General features: G+C 44.0%; 1 protein-coding gene across 2 annotated transcripts in view; it reads left to right on the plus strand.

Annotated features, from left to right (window-relative positions):
* Positions 1 to 5548: 5548 nt before the first annotated feature.
* The window catches only part of tspan11 (tetraspanin 11), a 46060-nt gene continuing 31287 nt past the window's right edge, over positions 5549 to 20321 (plus strand). For both annotated transcript variants that reach the window (XM_036518255.1, XM_036518254.1), the window contains exons 1-3: positions 5549 to 5683; positions 12566 to 12662; positions 18979 to 19170. In XM_036518255.1, the coding sequence (XP_036374148.1) occupies positions 12576 to 12662; positions 18979 to 19170 (279 nt within the window). In that variant the 5' untranslated portion in view covers positions 5549 to 5683; positions 12566 to 12575. The remainder of the gene's footprint in view (positions 5684 to 12565; positions 12663 to 18978; positions 19171 to 20321) is intronic.

The following is a 20321-nucleotide window of genomic DNA, read 5'->3' on the forward strand; positions in this document are numbered from 1 at the left end:
GAGGTCCATGTGAGATCATTTTGCATGTGGGAGCGTGTGCTGTTTCACAGTCCCTGTCTCACTACTCACTGAAAGAATTTGGACTGCTGGCGCTGTCTCCTGCCTTCGCTTCACGAGCTGCTGTGTTATATTGGTAACTATTTCATCACGTCCCGCTAGACAGCGTTCGCAGCCATTTCTTCCCACATCAGGGTACAGTTTGTCATGATTGGTCATACGGACTCATGTTACTGATTTGCATACGTCATTGTCAGGGAGACCTGAATGTAAATCCTGTCATGCAGTGGTGTAACTAAGTCATTAAATGTGAGCAATAATAAGGAGAACACAAGTATGTACCTTATGACCTTGGACTAAGGATCATTGTATGCACAGGAGGTACTGTAGTGTAAACCCTGCCGAGAATGGAGCGTGTGTTTCAGTGACAAACAGTCTCAACTCGGCACCCTTCTGTGGTATCAATCTGAGGGAGATAGCACCAGGTAAGTCACTGGGCCAAGAATTTCACAGCTGGCTCTTGTTCAGCAGCACCAGCCGTTAGTGGAGACACATGGAAGCCAAGACTTTTTCTAAAATTCAAAAAGTGGAAAAGGGGTATTAGTTCGCCAGTGAGACATTGTTTGAGGGGCCAGTATGAGTGTCATTTGCAGAGATCTCAGTGCATTCCAGAGTCAATGGGACTCCTAAGAAGACTTCCCTGCACCTCCAGTATTGTGTGAATGTGTTTCATGCATTTTTCAGTGATAGTATTGGAAAGTAAACACTTTTTCCCCGTTGCTACATTGCTATTACATGATCCGGAGGTGGCTTGGAATGAATCATAGATATCCACCGTGGTATCCATGATGCCACATTTTAGGATTGACAATAAATAGCCATTATTCACTGCTATTATCATGTGCATCAAAAATAAACAAGGCGAGAGAACGTGTTGGCTTGAGAAGCATTTTTCTGGAACAATCAGTATATGTGTGATAATGGTTGGTGTATTTGTGGAGCTAATAATGTCAGGGTGTTATTCTTTTCTTTTCCCAGCCTGTCTTTGTCTGAGGCTGCTGAACCATATCCTCTGCAGTGTACCCTGGGAGATTCACCATTTTAAAAAGCCAAATGTGCAATAAAAAAAGGAAGGTAATAAAATAAGGATGCACAATGGAACACGACAGAAAGGACTGGGCAAGTATTAGAATGAGCCCAATTCTAGGGAAGCAGAAAAACATATTTCACCCTCTTTTGTGAGGCCTTTTGTGAGGCAGAACCTCCTCATGGAAATGAGCTTTCGCATCTAATACAACCTGTAAATCTGCCTGATTGAGTAGAACATTCTCCTCATTCAACCCACCTTTTTTTTTTATCCAGTCAATACGCAATAACAATAACTCCAATATGGATTCGAGTCCCCAGAATAATTATCAGGGAGTGAACTCATTTATTGAGCTGCCCCGTGGAGACCAGGTCTGAAGAATACTGACAGTCATTTCAGATGCTTGGAGGTTGCCTTACTCTCATTAACAAGTGGAAGATTACTTACAGCAACGGTCTGAATACATACGAAAATAAAAGAAAGCTCTGGTGAACTGAAACCATGGCATCCTGCACAATAAAAACACTATCAGTTAATGGAAAAAGGAAAAAATACAACTAAATGTAAATCTAATCTTGTATGTGACATAAGATGGACTGTTAGTCTTGTACACATATTTGAGAAAGTATGGTGGTAACCAGAAACAGAAAGAGCCTTTTAGCACTATGCAGGTCATGCATATGGTCTATTTAATATAGTCTATTTCAATATATGTGCCATTATTAGTTGTCTGAATGGCCTGATTCAATTAAGCATATACATGTCCCTTAAAATATCCAGCCAATGCATTTAATGGACTCCTTCATCTGTGAAGTGTGTTTTATGATATTAAACCTATAAAACAGATGCAAACCATATATTATTTATTGTTTTTTGCACAGTGAATGATTCCAAAGCTTTTTTATTATGCTTACAATAAAAGCAGGCTCCATTATATAAACACAGTCAAATGCATGGGAAAGAATTGTGCCTAGGGGAACATATTACCAGATAAAACTATGAAGTTGTGGTTTCTGTGAACTATACCTGGGAAAACTGTCAAGCATCTTGCAAGAAGGAGAACATTCCTTTTAATAGCTGGCTTTTTTCTGCAGGTGTGAATTTTGCAAGGCATTGACTAGAGCTCAAACCTTTGTGTTTTTTGCTTGCGATTTTTTTCAAGATGGAGACATTTCTCTGGAGAAAAAAAGGCCCCTGCATTACTTGTTATCACACACCAAGCTTATTTCCTTGATCATTACATCACATTACATGCATTTAGCAGACGCTCTTATCCAGAGAGACTTCCATCACAATCGAACCTAAGGTGTATCCATTCAATTTAAATGAGCGCCAGTGTCAGACCAGGATAACACCACCCTCAGACCAGTAAGAGTGAGCATAACACTATTCAAGTATGCTGACAAAAGCCAGGTATACTACGATACAACAGTCCCTAGAACACAAATTCATAATACACCATAATACTACACATAAAGTTAACATCAAATGCAAGAAGCAGCAGGTGTTAGGGGATGGGGATTGATCACAGAAGGCAGCTGAAATGGACAGGGGAAAATTGGGTATGGGAGTCTGTCAGTTGCAAGTGAAAGAAGGACATGGTAAACAGTGGTTTGAATTTTCCTTTTTTGTTGTTTTCAGATAGATTCAACAAAGATCTGGGGAGAGAGCCTCCAGGGTACCATGGATTTCCCAGTGATCGTGTGCATGGTAACAAGTGAAGGTCAGCTAGAGCGTGTTGCTCGAAGAGTCTGGGGGAAACTCTTATAATCACTAAAATTGGAAGTACACTTTTCTGCATTTTTAACTTTAGACCTTTGGATGTACTTGAATGAGTGCTTGACTATTCTTCTATGGTAATGTTTCTTATGGCATCAAACATACAGCGTACATACAAATATATAGTGTAGCACAAAACGGAAAACCCTGGAAGCATCACACTTTGCAATGTCTTTCTAATCTTTGTGCAATGAGTGTCTTTCTTTTAAGAAGGGCTCTATCTCTATAAATATTTGTTAGGCATAGTTGAAAAAGTCATTGCAGGGTTGAATATTTTGCAATATATTATTTTGACATTAATATACCAACAAATGTAAAATGTTACCTTGCTGTCTATACAATATGTTGTCTCTGTTCCTTAGAAAGACCTCTTCTTTAATCTGTAGTTAAGAGGAAAATAATTATATGGAAAATCTAACTCAATAAGATCCAGTAAGAAGTTATGTGGAGCAATGCATCATATTGATTTAAGAGCCGCTACATATAATCTCAATATGGTTGATATAAAGAATGCATGTGTTTAAATTCTCATCATCCAATGAGACTAAAGTACAGTTTCGGTTCAGTTTTGCACTGTGAAAGCAAGCAAATCTCTAATATCATTAAGGTATAATGGGAAGGCATGACCATAATTTCTGAGGAAGAAAACTGCTACACTATGCCAGTAATTTGGTTACTCCATATCTTTCAAATATTGCCTTGCCTGGCAGGGCATTGGGATCCTCCTACACAACTAAATAACAGGAGTTACAGGAAAAGGAACTGTCAAGAGCTCATATTCTGTTTTGGTGACTGACTGATCCTCAAAACCATCTAGAGATATTGTCTGATTCCTTTATTAAAACACCAAATTGATCATATCCTAGCTTATATAAAGAAACATCATTTACTTTCACTATGACGTGCTGATTTTGAATATTTTGAATCCGTTATCACAATAGCTTCACTCTTGTCTGCAGGATGATGGCTCTATTGTTTGGCAATTCTTCCTTGCTTCTTTTAAGAGTTGTGCAGTGGGTGCACAGCAGAAGATTGGCAGCTTATTCCCAGACTGTTGTTTGTTAGTCTATGCTCCGCTCTCTTTTTGAGATGAGTTGAATCCATCAGCCTTTTTTTTCCCCTCCAGACAGTATTGTACAGTTGCACACAGTCTTAAAGCAGACTTTGAATTCAGAGCTACAGTCTTTTCCAAAACGTCCCATTGTTTATTGCTTTAGGGAGTCCTCATTATCATCACACACAAAAAAAAAAAATCTTTCATATCTTTCACAAACTGACCGTGGTTCTTCCTTCATGTTTAAAGATCCTCACAAGAAAGATCCACCTTATCAACCATCACCCTCCTCCACCCACCCACTCCAGGTTTTTCCATTATATTATAATATTGGCTTTATCTAAATATGGGTCAGTTAAGGATAAATGGGTAGATAATTAGATAGATATCCTCCACATTAACATTGCTCCAGCCGACAGAGTGTCTCCGTGGCAGGTGACAATTGCTTGAATTCCCCCCTTGCGGCAGTCCATCACCTCTTAATGGACTTGAGTTATTTCATTACGGAGATGTGGTGACACACAGGAAGAGCAAGCAAGCCGTGCATCAAGGAGAAGGAGCACAGGGACCCACGCCTCTGTGTGTGCATGAGAGTGGGGCGTGTGGAGGATGACAACGCCTCACCACAGGAGACACCAGTACGTTCCCCCATCACTCGTCTACACACCTGACTTCAAGAGCTGCACCTTTCGGCATGAGACAAATTACTGGAGCGCAACGGAAAAAAGAAATACCTGTCAGTGCAACAGCCCGTTTATTCTGACCTTGATTTGTTTTGTGGAATCCTGGTCACTCGGACAGGCTGAGCAGTTTTAATTTGCACTTTGCAGGAGGTTCAGATTTTTACTGCCAATCAGCTTGAATGAATGCTTCTGATTCAGAGCTCCTATGTCGTTGTAGTGTAGTACTCGTGTATTGCACATCCAGTTCTGTATTCAGACTGACTTCACAATTGGCAAACACTTCAATCAAATCAACATGGCTCTGGCCTTGTGGTTATTAGATTGACCTTTGCAATATGGGAATTATCAGGAGCTAATGAGCTGCAGCACCACAGTACATTAACCTGTATAGCAACCCATAACACGTGACCAGTCATCTAATTGCTTTGTGCATAATCATGGCACAAAATCTTTTTTATGAGAAATCAGGAATATATTATCATTTCTCACTCACCTATGGTAAACACAATAAGTATTGTGTAAGTAAAGCTAGATTTAGGCATTGCATGTTGAAACACAGCCACGAGTATTCAAATGTGGAAGTAATTGGGAATGATTCATTTAAATTTCAATGGACTTTTTGCCAAATAAACAACAGAAATGAATTAAATGTACTGCATTTAGCACCATTTTGTTAACTTCTTTTGGTGTCCAAAATACTGCCAGTACAAACAAAACTACATTGTATCAGTGTGATGATTTCTAACTAACAGAATGCATTGTTAAACGCAGAATTCGTTGTGGGTTTTATTTGTATGTGTGTTTGTGTGCTTGTGAGTGTTTCTGCGACCGCTGTCCATTGACACGAATGCGTGGTTGTACTGACAGGTGTGACGGATGTAAAGCCACATTGGGTTACACATAAACGGAGAGGCGGGAGATTGTTGCATTTCCTTTTGAACCCCCGTTGACCTTGCCCTCCCTCCCAAGGCTGGGCGCCAGGGAAGCAACAAGCTGGAGTCTGGAGATAGAATCAAGCATAATGAGATAGCAGACCGCTGGACATCAACAAATACACAGCATTGCGCGGAGCGTGTTTTTCTGGTGAGTTTTGCTAAGTTTAACGACGCTATTGTTTCCTTATTTTTCATTTACCGGTACATCCATTAAGCATGTTGCATATTGTTGGCTTTGTGGCAGGTGTAGCTCTTGGCAGCGTTTGTTATGGAGGGGGAAGATGGGAATGCGGATGCGTAAGGGTATCAAATAACGGTACAGAGCTTTAACTCACAGAGGATGCAGACTGCGAATCGACGCTTTTTCCAATGCGTTTGTTAGCGCTACGCGTTTGTGGACCGCGAATGGAAAGCGCATTTGCGGTTACAGAATGCAGCGGAGGTACAATTTTTACGTAGTATCCAGCTCGTCATGGCTGCGGGGAAGTGAAAAATGTAAGATTCGTAGTCGGGTGGATTAGCAATAAACCTTATTAAGTAATGTGGAAGGCGACAATTCCCTTGGCTGGAATATATTATTTATAAATGATCGAAATGTACGTTTTTCTCTAACCAAATGAACTGTGGTCGCAGATTTACATAAACCCTTATCACACCAAGTAAACAAACAACTGGAATGGGGAACACATACTTCCCCTTGGCAAAAAAAAAGTCACTCGGTATTATTTTTTTGAAAATGAATATCACAGCATAAGAGCAAGTGCATTTTCATTAGTTACATTCCCGAATGTGTAGTGTTTATACACATACGAGTGTCTTGCTTTTATGCATTAACTGTACAGGTTCGAGTAGACCCAACTAAAATGTCAGGATGTGAGCGCGTAATGCGAATGCGGGATGCTTCTTTTTTCCCCGATATTTGTGTTGTACAGTGCCAGAGGAGATTTCAAACTTGTCGTTCAGCCGCAGCGCTGGGACATCCACACAGAATTCTGCAAAATATAGCCAAACCGAACTTTAAACTACACCTCTGTAACCATTTTGGTTACTATATAACATATTCTGAATGTCATTTTGTTGAAGCCCTCCTTAGAGAATACCACCTTTAATGTTCCCAGAAGTTTGTGGACACAGAAGTGCCATGAGCAAGATGTTTGAAATGGATCATATCACAAACTAGCTTTTGTGGAGATGTTTACAGTAGGAACACTTTGAGAGGTAGCTCAGTGCTTGATTGGATAAGGCACTCACACACTGAATGACACCATACTGTTATTGAATGTGGCAGGGTTTCAGTTTGAGAAAACTAGTAGGTAACTTGCAGTTGTGCGCTATCTCCGGGTGTTGTTCAACACTTCAATAAAGGGTGGGTTCTGTGAGCGTCCTTTAAGACAGACAGGAATCAGGGAGTCATCGTTTTGGAAAGGAAACGCCGGGCTTGTTTTCTTGTTTTTTTTTTAAACACTGGGCAAGATTAATTTGCAAAAAGGTGGTGGCTTCCACTGCAGTGAATGATGCTGTACAGTTACCTCAGAAGAGTGGCATTGAGTTTCTGGAAGATTTACAATAGGGGGGAAAACATGATAAATCAGTAAGCTATTGCTGTGTAGAATTAATGACGCTTAAAGTAATGGAATCCTCCATGATTCCTCCACTGTAGATTGGTTACTTCACCTTATTTGGATCGTACAAAAGAAATGTTAGATTCCTGTTTCCACAGTGTACAGCGTGTTTATCAAATATCCATGCATTCATCTTGCATTTCCATTATGACTCAATGGTGACGCTTGTTGTTTTCAGAGGAAATGCTCCTTGGGCCAAATTTCAATACTGTAAATCCAAATCCCACTGAAAAGGGAACTGGGCAAAGTGAGCATGTCTGCACAGTAGCTGTGATAGAAAAATGATCTGTTTTCACCATTCTGTCTGTTTGGACAAAAGCACCCTTGATGAGCGGAAAATGAAATCTGGTAGTTTATGCAGTAGCATTGTAATCTCATCTTGGTGGGGCACTCTGTTTTGACACACCCATGTCTTGCGCTTCCTGTTTTGTGAGAACCCAAATAACAATGCTGAGATTTGCTGTCAACCGCCCTCGTTTTCTTCTCTCAAATGGAAACAACTTGAGAACTCGGTGTTCACAAGGAGGAAGGTAAGATTATTTAAATGTAGCCCAAAAAAAACGTTACTTTGTGGTCAGTCCAGACATTATTTGAAATGTCACGCAAACCTGTAACTGTAACAATAAAGAAATTAGAGTGAGGACATAGTCAACGCTTTCATGCCCACAGCTAGCATTCCTGTGTCAGACCTCGTGTCCCAGCTGTGTGGAGGAGAGACCTCATATTCCACTATCAGTGATGCTGTCTCAGGGCATGTAGCTCAGGTGCTGCTGAAATGCACAGCTTCGTCCCTCCAGCACACTACACATGTCACCAGCCCTTGTGGAGGAAGAGGCAAGGCCCTTTGTGAAACTCAAACCTCCAGTCCTCCGGCACCAGCCCTCTGAGAAAAGGGAGGAGGACATGTTTCAATACCCACTGGTACCAGCCCCCAGGAAGTACAGGGGAAGGTCACTTCTACCCATTGGTACTACCCATAGCAAAGAGGAGCAAGGGCACTTTTTAATATGGTTCACCTCACTGCACTGGACATCCTACCAGCCCTCAGATAGGAAGAGGAAGGCCACTTTCTGATGCCTTCTGGTATACGCCCTCTGATGTTCCTTCATATTTTCAGCAAAAGCAGTAGGAGAACAGGGCTGCTGTTTAGAGACAACATTACCAGTCAAGGGTCTATTGTTATTTTTACTGTTTTCCACATTTTAGAATAATAGTAAAGACATCAAAGCTATGAAACAACACAAATGGAATTATGCAGTGACCAGAAGAGCGTTAAACAAATCAAATCTTATATTTTAGATTCTTTAAAGTAGCCAAAATACTTTTTAAAATTAAACTTTTTTTGGAAAGATGTTCATACATAGGCATCAACTCTATTATCTATATTTGTCTAAGAATCAAGCTTTTCAAGCATTTAAACAGCTTTTTAAGTTTTTAAAGCATTTATTGAAGCACCTAAGTCTTCAGATCAAAATGTCTCTGAATGCATGTTTCCCATTGTCTTAATCAGGTGTGTCCAAACATTTGACTGGTACTGTACATGATAGGATCCTGAAGCAGATACGGAAGCGATTGGCTCGTGTGTGAGCGCTCTGTGTGGAGGAGAGGCTAGGAGACCCACGTTTTCCCCAGTGGATTTTGTGAAATATGCAGCAGAGGATTGCACATAGCAGACGTAGTCTGCAGAAACACTAGGGCTGAACTCCCACCGCAAAATGTATACTTCAGAAGCTACTTAGTGGACTTGGCTGACTGAAATGGACTCATTTTTGTTTCTATTTACAAGGTCGTGAAGTAAGAGAAAGCATCTTGCAACCTCAGGAACATATTGTGAATGTAGTGTTTGTGTATCGAAGCTACACAGAACAATTCAGGAGGAGAGTCTTCAGACCGTGCCTATGCAGTGAACGAACCTGGCCCATCCACATCTGTCCTGCTTGTAACCCTTTCATGTCAGCTGTTCACAGCATCCCTCCTCCACCCCATCTCCCCCATTTCTCTCTGCCCTGTTTAAGATGAACAAATGCGGGGGTCAGCAACCACCTGTGGTCCCTGTGGCCAGATGTCTTCACCAGACTCCAAGCCAAAGCTCAGTACCCCCATACCCTGATCAACAGCGGTGCTTACATTACCAACTGTATTAAAAGGCATATGTATTGAATGTGTAGTTTCTATCGTACAGTCCACATTATCATTACATGAATTTTGATCATTATGTTTGGATTATAAAATGTTAATTTATTTCCTTTGGGAGAGGGAGGGGATGTATAACAACAAAGTCTACCAGTGACACCCCCATAATAGCTACAGCACAGCTACATTTAAATGCTTCTTGCTGAGTCTGAGGTTAATGCAGAGGTTAAGCTGTCATTCTATCCCTCTGAAGAAAATGGAATCATATTGATTGACAGCTGCATGTGGCTGGATTAGGCATTTAATTAAGCTCATTCCATGGGGTGGTGGATATGTGAGTGTAATTAATGATTTGGCTTTCCGTAGTTGGTTGCTGGGATGTATTTTGAATGACATTTTACCAAGGTTGTCATTCATGCTCATGGTAAAATGCTTTTGATGCTGTGTTAAACAGAAGATGTAGTCAAATAAAAGAATTACTGAGGCATTGTCTCATCTTTACAAGCAGTAATTAGGCTAGTGTATTTAACAGTGGTTAACTGATAAAAGCCACGCCCACTTTAGTGGCAGAGTTAATTTATCGGTATTGTTGATAAATTGTGTAGATAGAGCTGTCTGAATTGTCCTGGGATGGTCTAGGGCCTGAGGCCCATGGATGTCAGCTGAATGGTTCAGGCAAATAACAGGTCCAGAATTAATACCTAGGAGATCCTTTCAGCCCTCTCAGGATGTTTATAGCCCAGCTTTATAATCACCTGCAGCTGGTTATTTAGTGGATTCCTGTGGGACAGTGTGGATGCTGCAGGATCACGGCTGCTTGTCTGTAAAGTCCTCAGAAATCCATTGAACTTGATTCTAGTCGGAAAGTGATGATGGTCTGTCTGTAAAGACTCTCACTTCAGAGTTTCTGTTTGGTTTTTGAAACCCGCTGGCTTCTGTAGCCATTTGACTCATACAGCTGTCAACTGCATTACAGATGACGATAGTCAGCTGCTAATTAATGTGGTGAAAAAGCACAGCTCCTGACTGATGACGCAGCAGTTTGACAGCTTTTGATGTGGCTTTTTTTGTGATGTTTTTAAACTCTATTTCCTTCCTGTGGATTTAACGGAAATATCTGAGGACTTTCCTGTTATTTAGACTGTTCCATAGTGTTTACATCGGCTTTGTCTTGTTTCCATAGCTCAGCATCCGGTCAACCTATGCGACACTGTAATGACCTTGACTGACACATACAGTTTAGGTTTGGAACCTCCCCCTTTATAGGATGAAAGTGACATGATCTTTCAAGACAGAATATGAAGGACCTCAAATAAATTGAAACCTTGCTAAAAGACAGATGCACCTTTGTTGCTTACCAAAGCAATTTTAGAAGTGCATTTAGACTTAGATTTCTGTTTTAATAGCAGTGATTTGGCACTAATTTTATCCCTCAGCTCAGGGACTTGTCAAGAACATCTTGGCTTACTCAGTTGAACTTTGCTTAGCATGCTGCTAACAACAGGATTTGCACAGGATCAACAAACCCAAGATTGTCCTGTTCTCCTAGGATTATTGAGGCAGCCTTTGAGATTTTTGTTTGTTGTGGTTTAGTTAGCTCCTTGCTAATAGCACTTGTTTAACAACAGACCTGGTGTTGCTCATTTAAAGATGCAACATCTGGGTGAGTTGAGGCCACAGCTCTTAAATCTATGTAAAATAGAATCTGTGAAAACAGAATTTTGTCACAGAATTGAGTATATGAATATGGTCTCTTTTCTAAAATTTGATATATAATTGAAAAGTTAGCTTCACGATCTTCATCATTCTAATTCACTCTGGCGTGTGGATGAAATGCACCTCAGCAACTGGCTAATTAGGAGATACAAGGTGCTCGAGTGCGCCTTATCGGAACCGTGGAAAAAACACAACGGCCGCTGCCTGGAAGAGTATAGGGGGCTGTCCAAGTGCCAGACCCCTTTATCAAAATGTGCAGTGGTAATTTTAGAAAACATAATGCCCTGGATTATTTCCGCACTGTTGATACTGACAATACACTGGCAGAAAGAAGATTCTCTATGGCACGAACGGAAGTGCACCTGCACATAGAAAACTTGTTGATTCTCTGGTTAATTTGCTGCACCCTTCTCCTGGTGTATTAAAAATGCAATAATTATGTTGTGTGTCAGATTTTTTTATTATTTGGTATGTCACACATTGTTATGCGCAGCACCTTCATTTACCGGCTTTTCAGTGTTGTGTGAATGTATACAGATAAAATCCATTTTTATTTGCCAGCGTTCTCTCTTTTATTCTCCAGCCACGGAGACAGTGGGATCTCTGTCTTGGTGATGTCAGTTTTTCCAGAATGGAAAATATCTCATAAAGACTATTCAAGAAAACTTGAATGTATACAGGCAGCCAAGATAGTCCCAAGTTAGCTATCTGCGGAGCAACTTTAAGACAGGAGTAGGGCTCATAACAGAAAGGTTGCTGGTTCGATTCCCCTCTGAGGCACTGCGGCTGTACCCATGGGCAAGGTACTTCACCCAGAATTGCCTCAGTAAATATCCAGCTGTATGAATGGATAACATGTCAAAACTGAAACCTATGTGAATCGCTCTGGATAACAGCATCTGTTAGCTGACAGTAATGTAATGCAATGAATGTGTTGCCATGGCAATAAGCCTGGCTACATGTGAGCTTGGTTTCCTGTGACCAAATACCCGGCGCTTTCCAAGATGTTTGCTGCAGTTAGTACAAGCAACCCATTAATCCCACTGCGTGAAATACTCCTGAGGGGCAAAGTCACTACGGCCAAAGGTCACAGGAGGTCGCTGCAATTGTTGTAAGTGAAACGGAATCATCACAAGATCATCATGTGTTTGCTGTGGGTTGAGAAATACCATCTGGAGCCTGTGCAAATCCTGTTGACGGTAGCATGCTAAGCTAAGGTCATCGCTGTTGCCCTGATATATTCTTTGCTCTAATTTAAACTGTCTAGCACATTACATTATCAGCATTTGGCAGATGCTGTTATACAAAGAGATTTACAATTTACAAAGAATAACAAAGAGGTTGCAATTTTTATAAGTTATCCATTTATACAGCTGGATATTTACTGAGGTAATTCTGGGTTAAGTACCAAGGGTACAGCAGCAGTGCCCCTGTAGGGAATTGAACCAGCAACCTTTCGGTAACAACCCCTGCTCCATACCACTGTGCTACACTGCCGCCCTAGTGTGTTTTTGTTCACCTGAATATGCACACACGTGACTGCGGTTTTCTGCTTTCAGGGGGGAAGAGATGTCTCGCTTGTACAAGGACGACCAGGATGACTGGATCACAGTCTGTCTGAAGTACCTGCTGTTTGTGTTCAACTTCCTCTTCTGGGTGAGTTTCTAAAGCAGCTTCTGAAATGCTCACTTGAATTGATTTCTCCATAAGGACCCCCCTAAGCTTACCGAAACAGACCAGCATCTGCTCATGCATTATAGACAAGGCCGTTGTCTGACGGCCTCATCTCGCAGAAATAATGCCATCTGGAATTATTTTTAGTCTGCGAGTGTAAGAGTAATGAGCTTAAGGAGACAGGAAGGATTAAAAATAGCTCAGAGAGCAGCGCTCTTTTGCCAGAAGGATCTATGTTTTCACACCCCCAATGCGGTCATATGCCTGTAGAAATATAGAACTGTGAACATCTATATCTATATGTAAGTCTCACTTGTGTTTGTCTATGGCAAACCTTTTAATGCATCCTGAATAACTAGTTGCACTTCAGTTTCAGTATGTGAAATACATGTGATTTTCTCTGTTAATTCTCTCTATTAATATGAAAGATTCGGTTAAAATACAGGTTATGATTAAATTACATGCAACAAAGTACAACTCGTTAAAATCCATTAATAATTAATTGATAACAATTCTATTCTTACTCAACAAATTTGTCAATGTGAACAAGTCTGTTCTTTCTAGTCCTGGTTACTATTCTTGATATTCAGCTCATCAGTATTCTTGAGATGTAGATCACTTTTTCTGCTCACAACTGCAACATGTTAAATTACCACAAAGGAAAAACTTCTTGTATTAATAAGTATGATTGCTACTTGTTGGAACTGAATTCTTGATAGCAATAATATATACATTTTTAAGAGTGGTTATTGATATTCGTTCATATCGAGAAATGAAGTTGTAACTTCTTGCAGTTTCATTACTGATAACAAGAATTCCAGTAACAGTCTGTGGAAAATAGTTAGTGATATCATAAATTCAGTTTCAACCAATAAGAATTCACACTCATTAGAAGATAAATACAGATAGATGAAACCCAGGAACTGACTTTCCAAAAGGGTACAGTGTTACTAAGTTGGAATGACTGATTGAGGAGTATTAGCCTAAATGTTAAACAGTGTGCCATAGCCCTTCAGGAATTTCTTTACCTTTTTCATCTCTTGAGAGACAGTGATGATCGAAGACGAGCTGTTCAGAACCACAGCTGTGGGTTTGTGGGTAGATTTGAAGTGGCAGAGGCAGCATCCTTGATTTGGGAAGCGCATGGGGTGTTGTCTGCCCCCCCCCCAAAAAAAAACAACACAAACAGCTGCAGATGCTCGCTGCATGTTCTCTCGGAGGGGGGGGTTCATTTTTCGCTCGCTCTGCTGACGAGGATTGATCATTGGCAGCGCAGGCTGTGGGAGTCACTCAGCGCCTAGACGCGGTCACTCCTCTGTACTGCACTTAATCTCTGCCCCGAAAACATCACCCCTTAATTAGGCTGATCATTCAACGCCGCACTCATTCCGACTTCTGGGCCGCCAGACCGGCTGACAAATGCGGGCCGCTGAATGGCTCCATTGTAGAGAAGGGGGCTCGGTCATTAAATCCCTGCATTGACTCTATGCTCTGTATAATTCCTCGTCAGTGGGAAATGAACCTGTTTGGGTCCCATGTGTAGGAAACATTTCTTGCCTCGTATCGGTCTCACTCGTCACAGCATCTCCATGGAGATTTCCCATGCTCTGGAGCATGCAGTGGCCGTTAAAGTCTGGGGTTTAATGATGTGTTGCTGTGGCGACCCCCAGGTGACTTAGAGGTGCAGCACAGAGCCGTGCCCCTGCCCTCCTGATGATGGCTGGGCGGAGTTTGGTCAAACATGAAGAGCAAGTGAGAGAAGGGGCAGAGGGGGGGCAGCCCAGGTGTGTGTTTGTTTGTGTGTGTGTGTGTGTGTGTGTGTGTGTGTGTGTGTGTGTGTGTGTGTGTGTGTGTGTGTGTGTGTGTGTTGGGGGGGGGGTGTCTGCAGAGATGGGCAGATGGGCCGTTAGTAGATTTCTGCAGTTCTCTCATTTGACCCGAAGTGCACTTAGTTGCAGTTGACTGCACCTCAAGAACTGCCCTCGAAGCCAACGTCTGCGCTCTCAGCTCCGAACGCTGTCTCTGTGTGTGACCTGCAGTCTCCGCTCTCATATCCTCATGCCAACATCAGGCACGGCTCTCATCAGCATCTCTTCAGCTCGGAGAGGGTATTCGGACGACACCACAAACCCTCTTTTCCCTTTGGAAAACTGCCTTCAAATGCAGCGCAGAGCTTTTATTTGTTTGCAACGATGCAAAATCACTGCATCCGCTCTGCACGTCCTGATGCCAGCTGCAGTTTGGCTGTAAGAACCCTGTGCCGAGCCAGGGAAGGTCCCTGTGCACCCCCTATCCTATTTCGGCGTCTATGTGGAAGTGCTGTATCCGTGCCACCTGGGGAATAGAAGGTTAAATGTTTGCATGGCATTGTGTTTCTCTTTCCTTCTTCTCAGCATTTCTGAGCTCAGGAGAGGGGGGGGGGGTCCCGGTGAAATGCATATTTTATGACCCCCCTGCATGTAAATGGGCCACAGCAGAACAAACTGCCGTGTATTGAGAGGCTCGCTGGTGCTTCGGCATCACAGCCCCCACGATGAATTCTTAATACTGAGCCTCCAACACAGTTTCCAGAGAGAGGGAGAGGGAGAGAGAAGAGAGGGAGGGAGAGAGATGTACGCCAGAGGAGAGCTGCTTTGAATGGGTTTGAAGTGCCGGCCTATGAGCAAAAATGAAAAGGTTTATTTTTGATTTTTGCCAGCCCGCCTCCAGCCCGCCTCCAGCCCCCTTCCCCTCTCCCTCTCAGTTCCCACCAGTGTCATGCTTCCAGATCAACAGAGAATACCCCCCCCCCCAGCCCAAAGCATGCACTTAAAAAAAGCACAGCAGTGTCTGAAGTTTTGACAGCTGTGGCGGGATTCTTGCTCAGAAAACCACCTGTGATGAACTTTCTGTCCCAGGCAGTATCAAACTCATGTCAACGTCTGTGATTCACACACTCCATGCTAGAGCCTTACTGTCTTGCTAAACATATCAGGGCCATGACTGGCTGTGAATGCCAATATGCAGTCTGCTTTTATGCTGTTTTTTTTTTTTTTTGCAGTCACAAGTAACAGTTCCAGGAGCTTCTGAAGATACGTCTATCTGATTTACCCAAAATGTTTAAAGTGCCTGTATTATCTGACAATCTTCAAACTGCAGGGCTGTTCTCGCTCTGTCTTTGATCCTTTATTTACATACATATTGGAGCGTTCGCCGGTAGTCAGTGATGCGTAATGCACGACGCAGTCACCGCTGTAATATCTTAGGAGGCCGATCGATTGCCCTTTGGTCGCTGTGATTAATTCCGTGTGAGCGAGTGTTCTAATTGGGATGGTTTCCAGGTGCAGCACCTTCTGACTCCTTGAGCACAGCAGAACTCTGCAGTCCATCTGTAGCACAGAAGTACATATGCATGTTTTTTTTTTTTATTTTAAGAAGCGCTTTCCCATGCAGTTGTCATAGTGACCTACTTGTCACTGTGCATAGACCTCGAATGCTTTGAGCTTTGAGTCTGGGAGATACTTTGAGGAAAGCGCCGCAGCACACGGGCTAAGTGGAGCAGCTGTGTAGCCAAGCGTTTTCACGGGGTGCATAATTGAGCATTTTTTGACTCTTAGTACGAAGAACCAGGTGTGAAAGTGTCACAATGGGGCCGAATTGCAGGCCGGTCTCATTCCCGACGGCTGGAACCGGGCCATCGTCCCTCAGTCCCGCAAAGAGCCAGAGTACCTCGTCTCTCAAACGCCTCTCATCCGTCAGTCTGTCAGCGAGGCCTGACGTCGAACAGCCATGCTGCTGATGTTTTAACTACCTTATTAGCGAGGCGCTCATCCTCCTGCTCTGGCGGCCCGCGTGTGCAGCCGGCTCGCACGCAGCTGTGTGTTTTCCTTCATCTTTGATCTTCTTCTCATTAAACGAAGACTGAAGAAGCGCGGCCTCCTCAGATGGTAGCTGTTTTGTGATGTGTAAGCGGTGCGGGAGTGTGGAGAGCCAGGCCTACAGGAGCCTGGAGGGAGCTCCATTAGAGGATGCTTAGCTGTGGGGAACAGACAGTCCCTCTGGGCGTGTGCTGAAGCCCTGCTTGGCAGGCAACCCTCTAAAAGTTTGTTTGTCCTGTGCTCTTTTGTAAAGAAAATGGAGTATGACCGTTTCGCTGGCCAGTCATTAGCAAGGGTTATTGGCTTTTACGTGACCTTGTTTAATGAGTGTTTATACTTCTGCCAAATCAGGTGTCTAATTAGCCAGTCCGACGGTCCCGGGCACCCTGCGGTGGAGGGTTTCTGTGTTTGTTACGGCGGTCCCGGGCACCCTGCGGTGGAGGGTTTCTGTGTTTGTTACGGCTCGACTTGACTTCAGGTGCTTTCCAGCTTTTGCAATTCAGCTCAACAACAACAGGCGTTTTTCGCTGCCCGGGTCACGACCTGCCACCGGCGGTGTTCCTCCTGGCTGCACCTGGCAGCTAAACTGAATTGATTGAGGCCCCACTATTACATCCACTGTGGTATGTTTCCCCGTTTTCATTTGTGTGAGGTGGGAATATATCAGACCTGTCACCTTTGAATGTATAATGCATGGTTAATAAAGCATTGTAGCTTTACTGGAAGGAAGGATGCCTGTCGAAATGTCTGTCACGTTTAAAATGTATTTGCATTTGCTTTGCTGGGATGTAAGTGAATCAGTACATTACATTACATTACTGTCATTTCACAGGCACTAAGTCTTTGTACCCATTGGCATTTAGCATACGTTCTTATCCAGAGCGACTTACATAGGTTACAATTTCTACACGTTACTCCTTTATACAGCTGGATATTTACTGAGGCAGTTCTTGGTTAAGTACCTTGCCCAAGGGTACAACAGCAGTGCCCCAGCAGGGAATCAAACCAGTGACTGTTTGGTGACGAGTCCTGCTCCTTGCCTTACATGTTTGTGTCAGCATTGTATATAATATAGCCAGGTGTTAGTGCAGAGGTTAAGTTGACCAAAGAGATGTGTACAGCCAGTGGTGACTTGATTGTCAGAATAGACTGCTATAGCTAAGCATTTTAATGCATGAAAACAGATTTTTTACATTCCTTTATCTTTGGTTACTGAAAAGGTCAAAGGTCATCAGCAGGGAGCACATTCCCACACATGGCTACACCAAGCAAGTTTGCGCTGAAAAATGCAAATGAGCACTTGAAACGATGACGGTGAGGGGAAAATATGGCCATTAATTTGTTCAGTCCAAATCCATGTTTTCAAATGTTAATGCTCATATCAAGAGTGGGCAGCTGGCAAGCCTGTTGGCTAACATGGCTATCTTGAGGCAGAAGAGGACATGGGTGGGTCAGGGGGAAAGGCAGTATGACTGAAACAAAGTTTGGTTCATTTTATTTCTATATTATGTTTTAGAAAAAGGAGGCTCTTTACTTGTTAACAAATTGCCTGTAAAGGAACTTCATGTTCTTGTGCTAGAATTAGATACATACATATTTGATATAGCTACGTTGCCCTTGAAAATGAGTGCAGTTGGGGGAAGAAAAGTCACTTGGCTTAACAAACTGTATTTTCCAGTGTGAGTCAAAAAAAACACATCTTATTCTTCTTTTATCGATTCTGATTTCTCTCTCATTACTGTCTTACCTGTGGCTAGCACACGGCACGGGAGTTTAGATCGGAGTAAAAAACACGGCACTAATGGTGGTGATTTTCCGGCTCTCTGTTGGTGCGACTGCTTTGCTGGGAAAGGCAGTTAATTATCCCTGCTGTCTGGGGCAAGGAGCACCACCTGCTGTGGGGGGCGGAGGGAGCTGGGGGTGGAGGCCCGGGCAGATCCACAGCCGGCCGTTCAGGGAGCGAAGGACTCCGCCCGTTTCTGGGGCAAGGGTGGGGGGGATGGGGGGATGAGGGGAGGGAAGGGAAGTGAGGTTAATTGGGAGCTCCTCCGCGAGGCATTTCCTGTCTTATTTGGTGGGGGGGGTTTGATTGGGAGGGCGGATTAGCGGAATGATACTTTACGTGATTAGCGAAATGATACTTCACATGAGTGTATGTTTGTGTTTGTTTGGGGAGCTAATCAGTGTTGTCTGATTTGACGGCTGTGGCTCTCAGCAGCGCTCAGACGGTTAGCTTAATTGGCTGACATTAATTTTGACTGAGAGGAGCTGAGAGCTGAGAGATGCGGGACTGAGTGGCTGCCCTTGTTGTGCTGTAGCAGGGTGTGTGACCTCAGGGGCTTGTCCTCACTCTCAGTGTCAAGTGCAGCAGGTTGTGTATGATCCATCAAGGTCACGTGGGTCACTGTGAGTCTCCGCCTCCCGCTTCTCTGTGTCCCCAGCTGGGCGGAGCCGCGGTGATGGCGGTGGGCATCTGGACGCTGATCGACAAGAGCGACTACCTGAGCCTGCTGGCGTCCAGCACCTTCGCCGTGTCGGCCTACATCCTCATCCTCGCCGGCGGCCTGGTCATGGTCACGGGCTTCCTGGGCTGCTGCGCCGTCATCCGCGAGCAGAGGAGCTGCCTGTCTGCGGTGAGTGTGTGTGTGTGTGTGTGTGTGTGTGTGTGTGTGTGTGCGTGCGTGCGTGTGTGTGTGTGTGTGTGTGTGTGTGTGTGTGTGTGCGTGCGTGCGTGTGTGTGTGTGTGTGTGTGTGTGTGTGTGTGTGTGTGTGCGTGCGCGCGTGTGTGTGCGTGCACGTGCACGAGAGTCTGTGTGTGTGTGAGTGTGTGTGAGTGTGTGAGTGTGTGTGTGCTCGTGTGTGTGTGTGTGTGCTCGTGTGTGTGTGTGTGTGTGTGTGTGTGTGTGCACGTGCGCGCGCGTGTGTGTGTGTGCACGTGCACGAGAGTCTGTGTGCTCGTGTGTGCTCGTGTGTGCTCGTGTGTGTGAGTGTGTGTGTGTGTGTGCGTGCGCGCGTGTGTGTGTGTGTGCGTGCGCGCGTGTGTGTGCGTGCACGTGCACGAGAGTCTGTGTGTGTGTGAGTGTGTGTGAGTGTGTGAGTGTGTGTGTGCTCGTGTGTGTGTGTGTGTGCTCGTGTGTGTGTGTGTGTGTGTGTGTGTGTGTGTGCACGTGCGCGCGCGTGTGTGTGTGTGCACGTGCACGAGAGTCTGTGTGTGAGTGTGTGTGAGTGTGTGTGAGTGTGTGTGAGTGTGTGTGTGTGTGAGTGTGCGTGCACGTGCGCGCGTGTGTGTGTGTGTGCACGTGCACGAGAGTCTGTGTGTGAGTGTGTGTGAGTGTGTGTGAGTGTGTGTGAGTGTGTGTGTGCTCGTGTGTGCTCGTGTGTGTGTGTGTGTGTGTGTGTGTGTGTGCACCAGAGAGTGTCTGTGTGCATCTGTGTGTGTCTGTATCTGTGTGCGTCTGTGTGTCCGTGTGCGTGTGTGTCCGTGTGCGTGTGTGTCCGTGTGCGTGTGTGTCCGTGTGCGTGTGTGTGCATGTGCGCGCGCATATGTGTGTGTATTTCTGAGAGTGAGCGTGTCGGGGTGTGTGTATGCCTGTTTGCGCTGTGTATTGAATGTGGTAACAGCACAGCGATCTTGACTTCAATCTGACCTTGACCCAGTGAAACAAAACGTGCACATTGATGGAAATCTCTGTCTGTAAGGAGAGGTCAGGACAGGACTGAGGAGCACAGCACTGTTTCGGGGGAAATGTCCTGAGTTGGTGGAAGGCTGCCAGGAGGAGTGAGA

This window comes from Megalops cyprinoides, chromosome 23, assembly GCF_013368585.1.
Source record: "Megalops cyprinoides isolate fMegCyp1 chromosome 23, fMegCyp1.pri, whole genome shotgun sequence".
In the NCBI taxonomy this organism is placed as follows: domain Eukaryota; kingdom Metazoa; phylum Chordata; class Actinopteri; order Elopiformes; family Megalopidae; genus Megalops; species Megalops cyprinoides.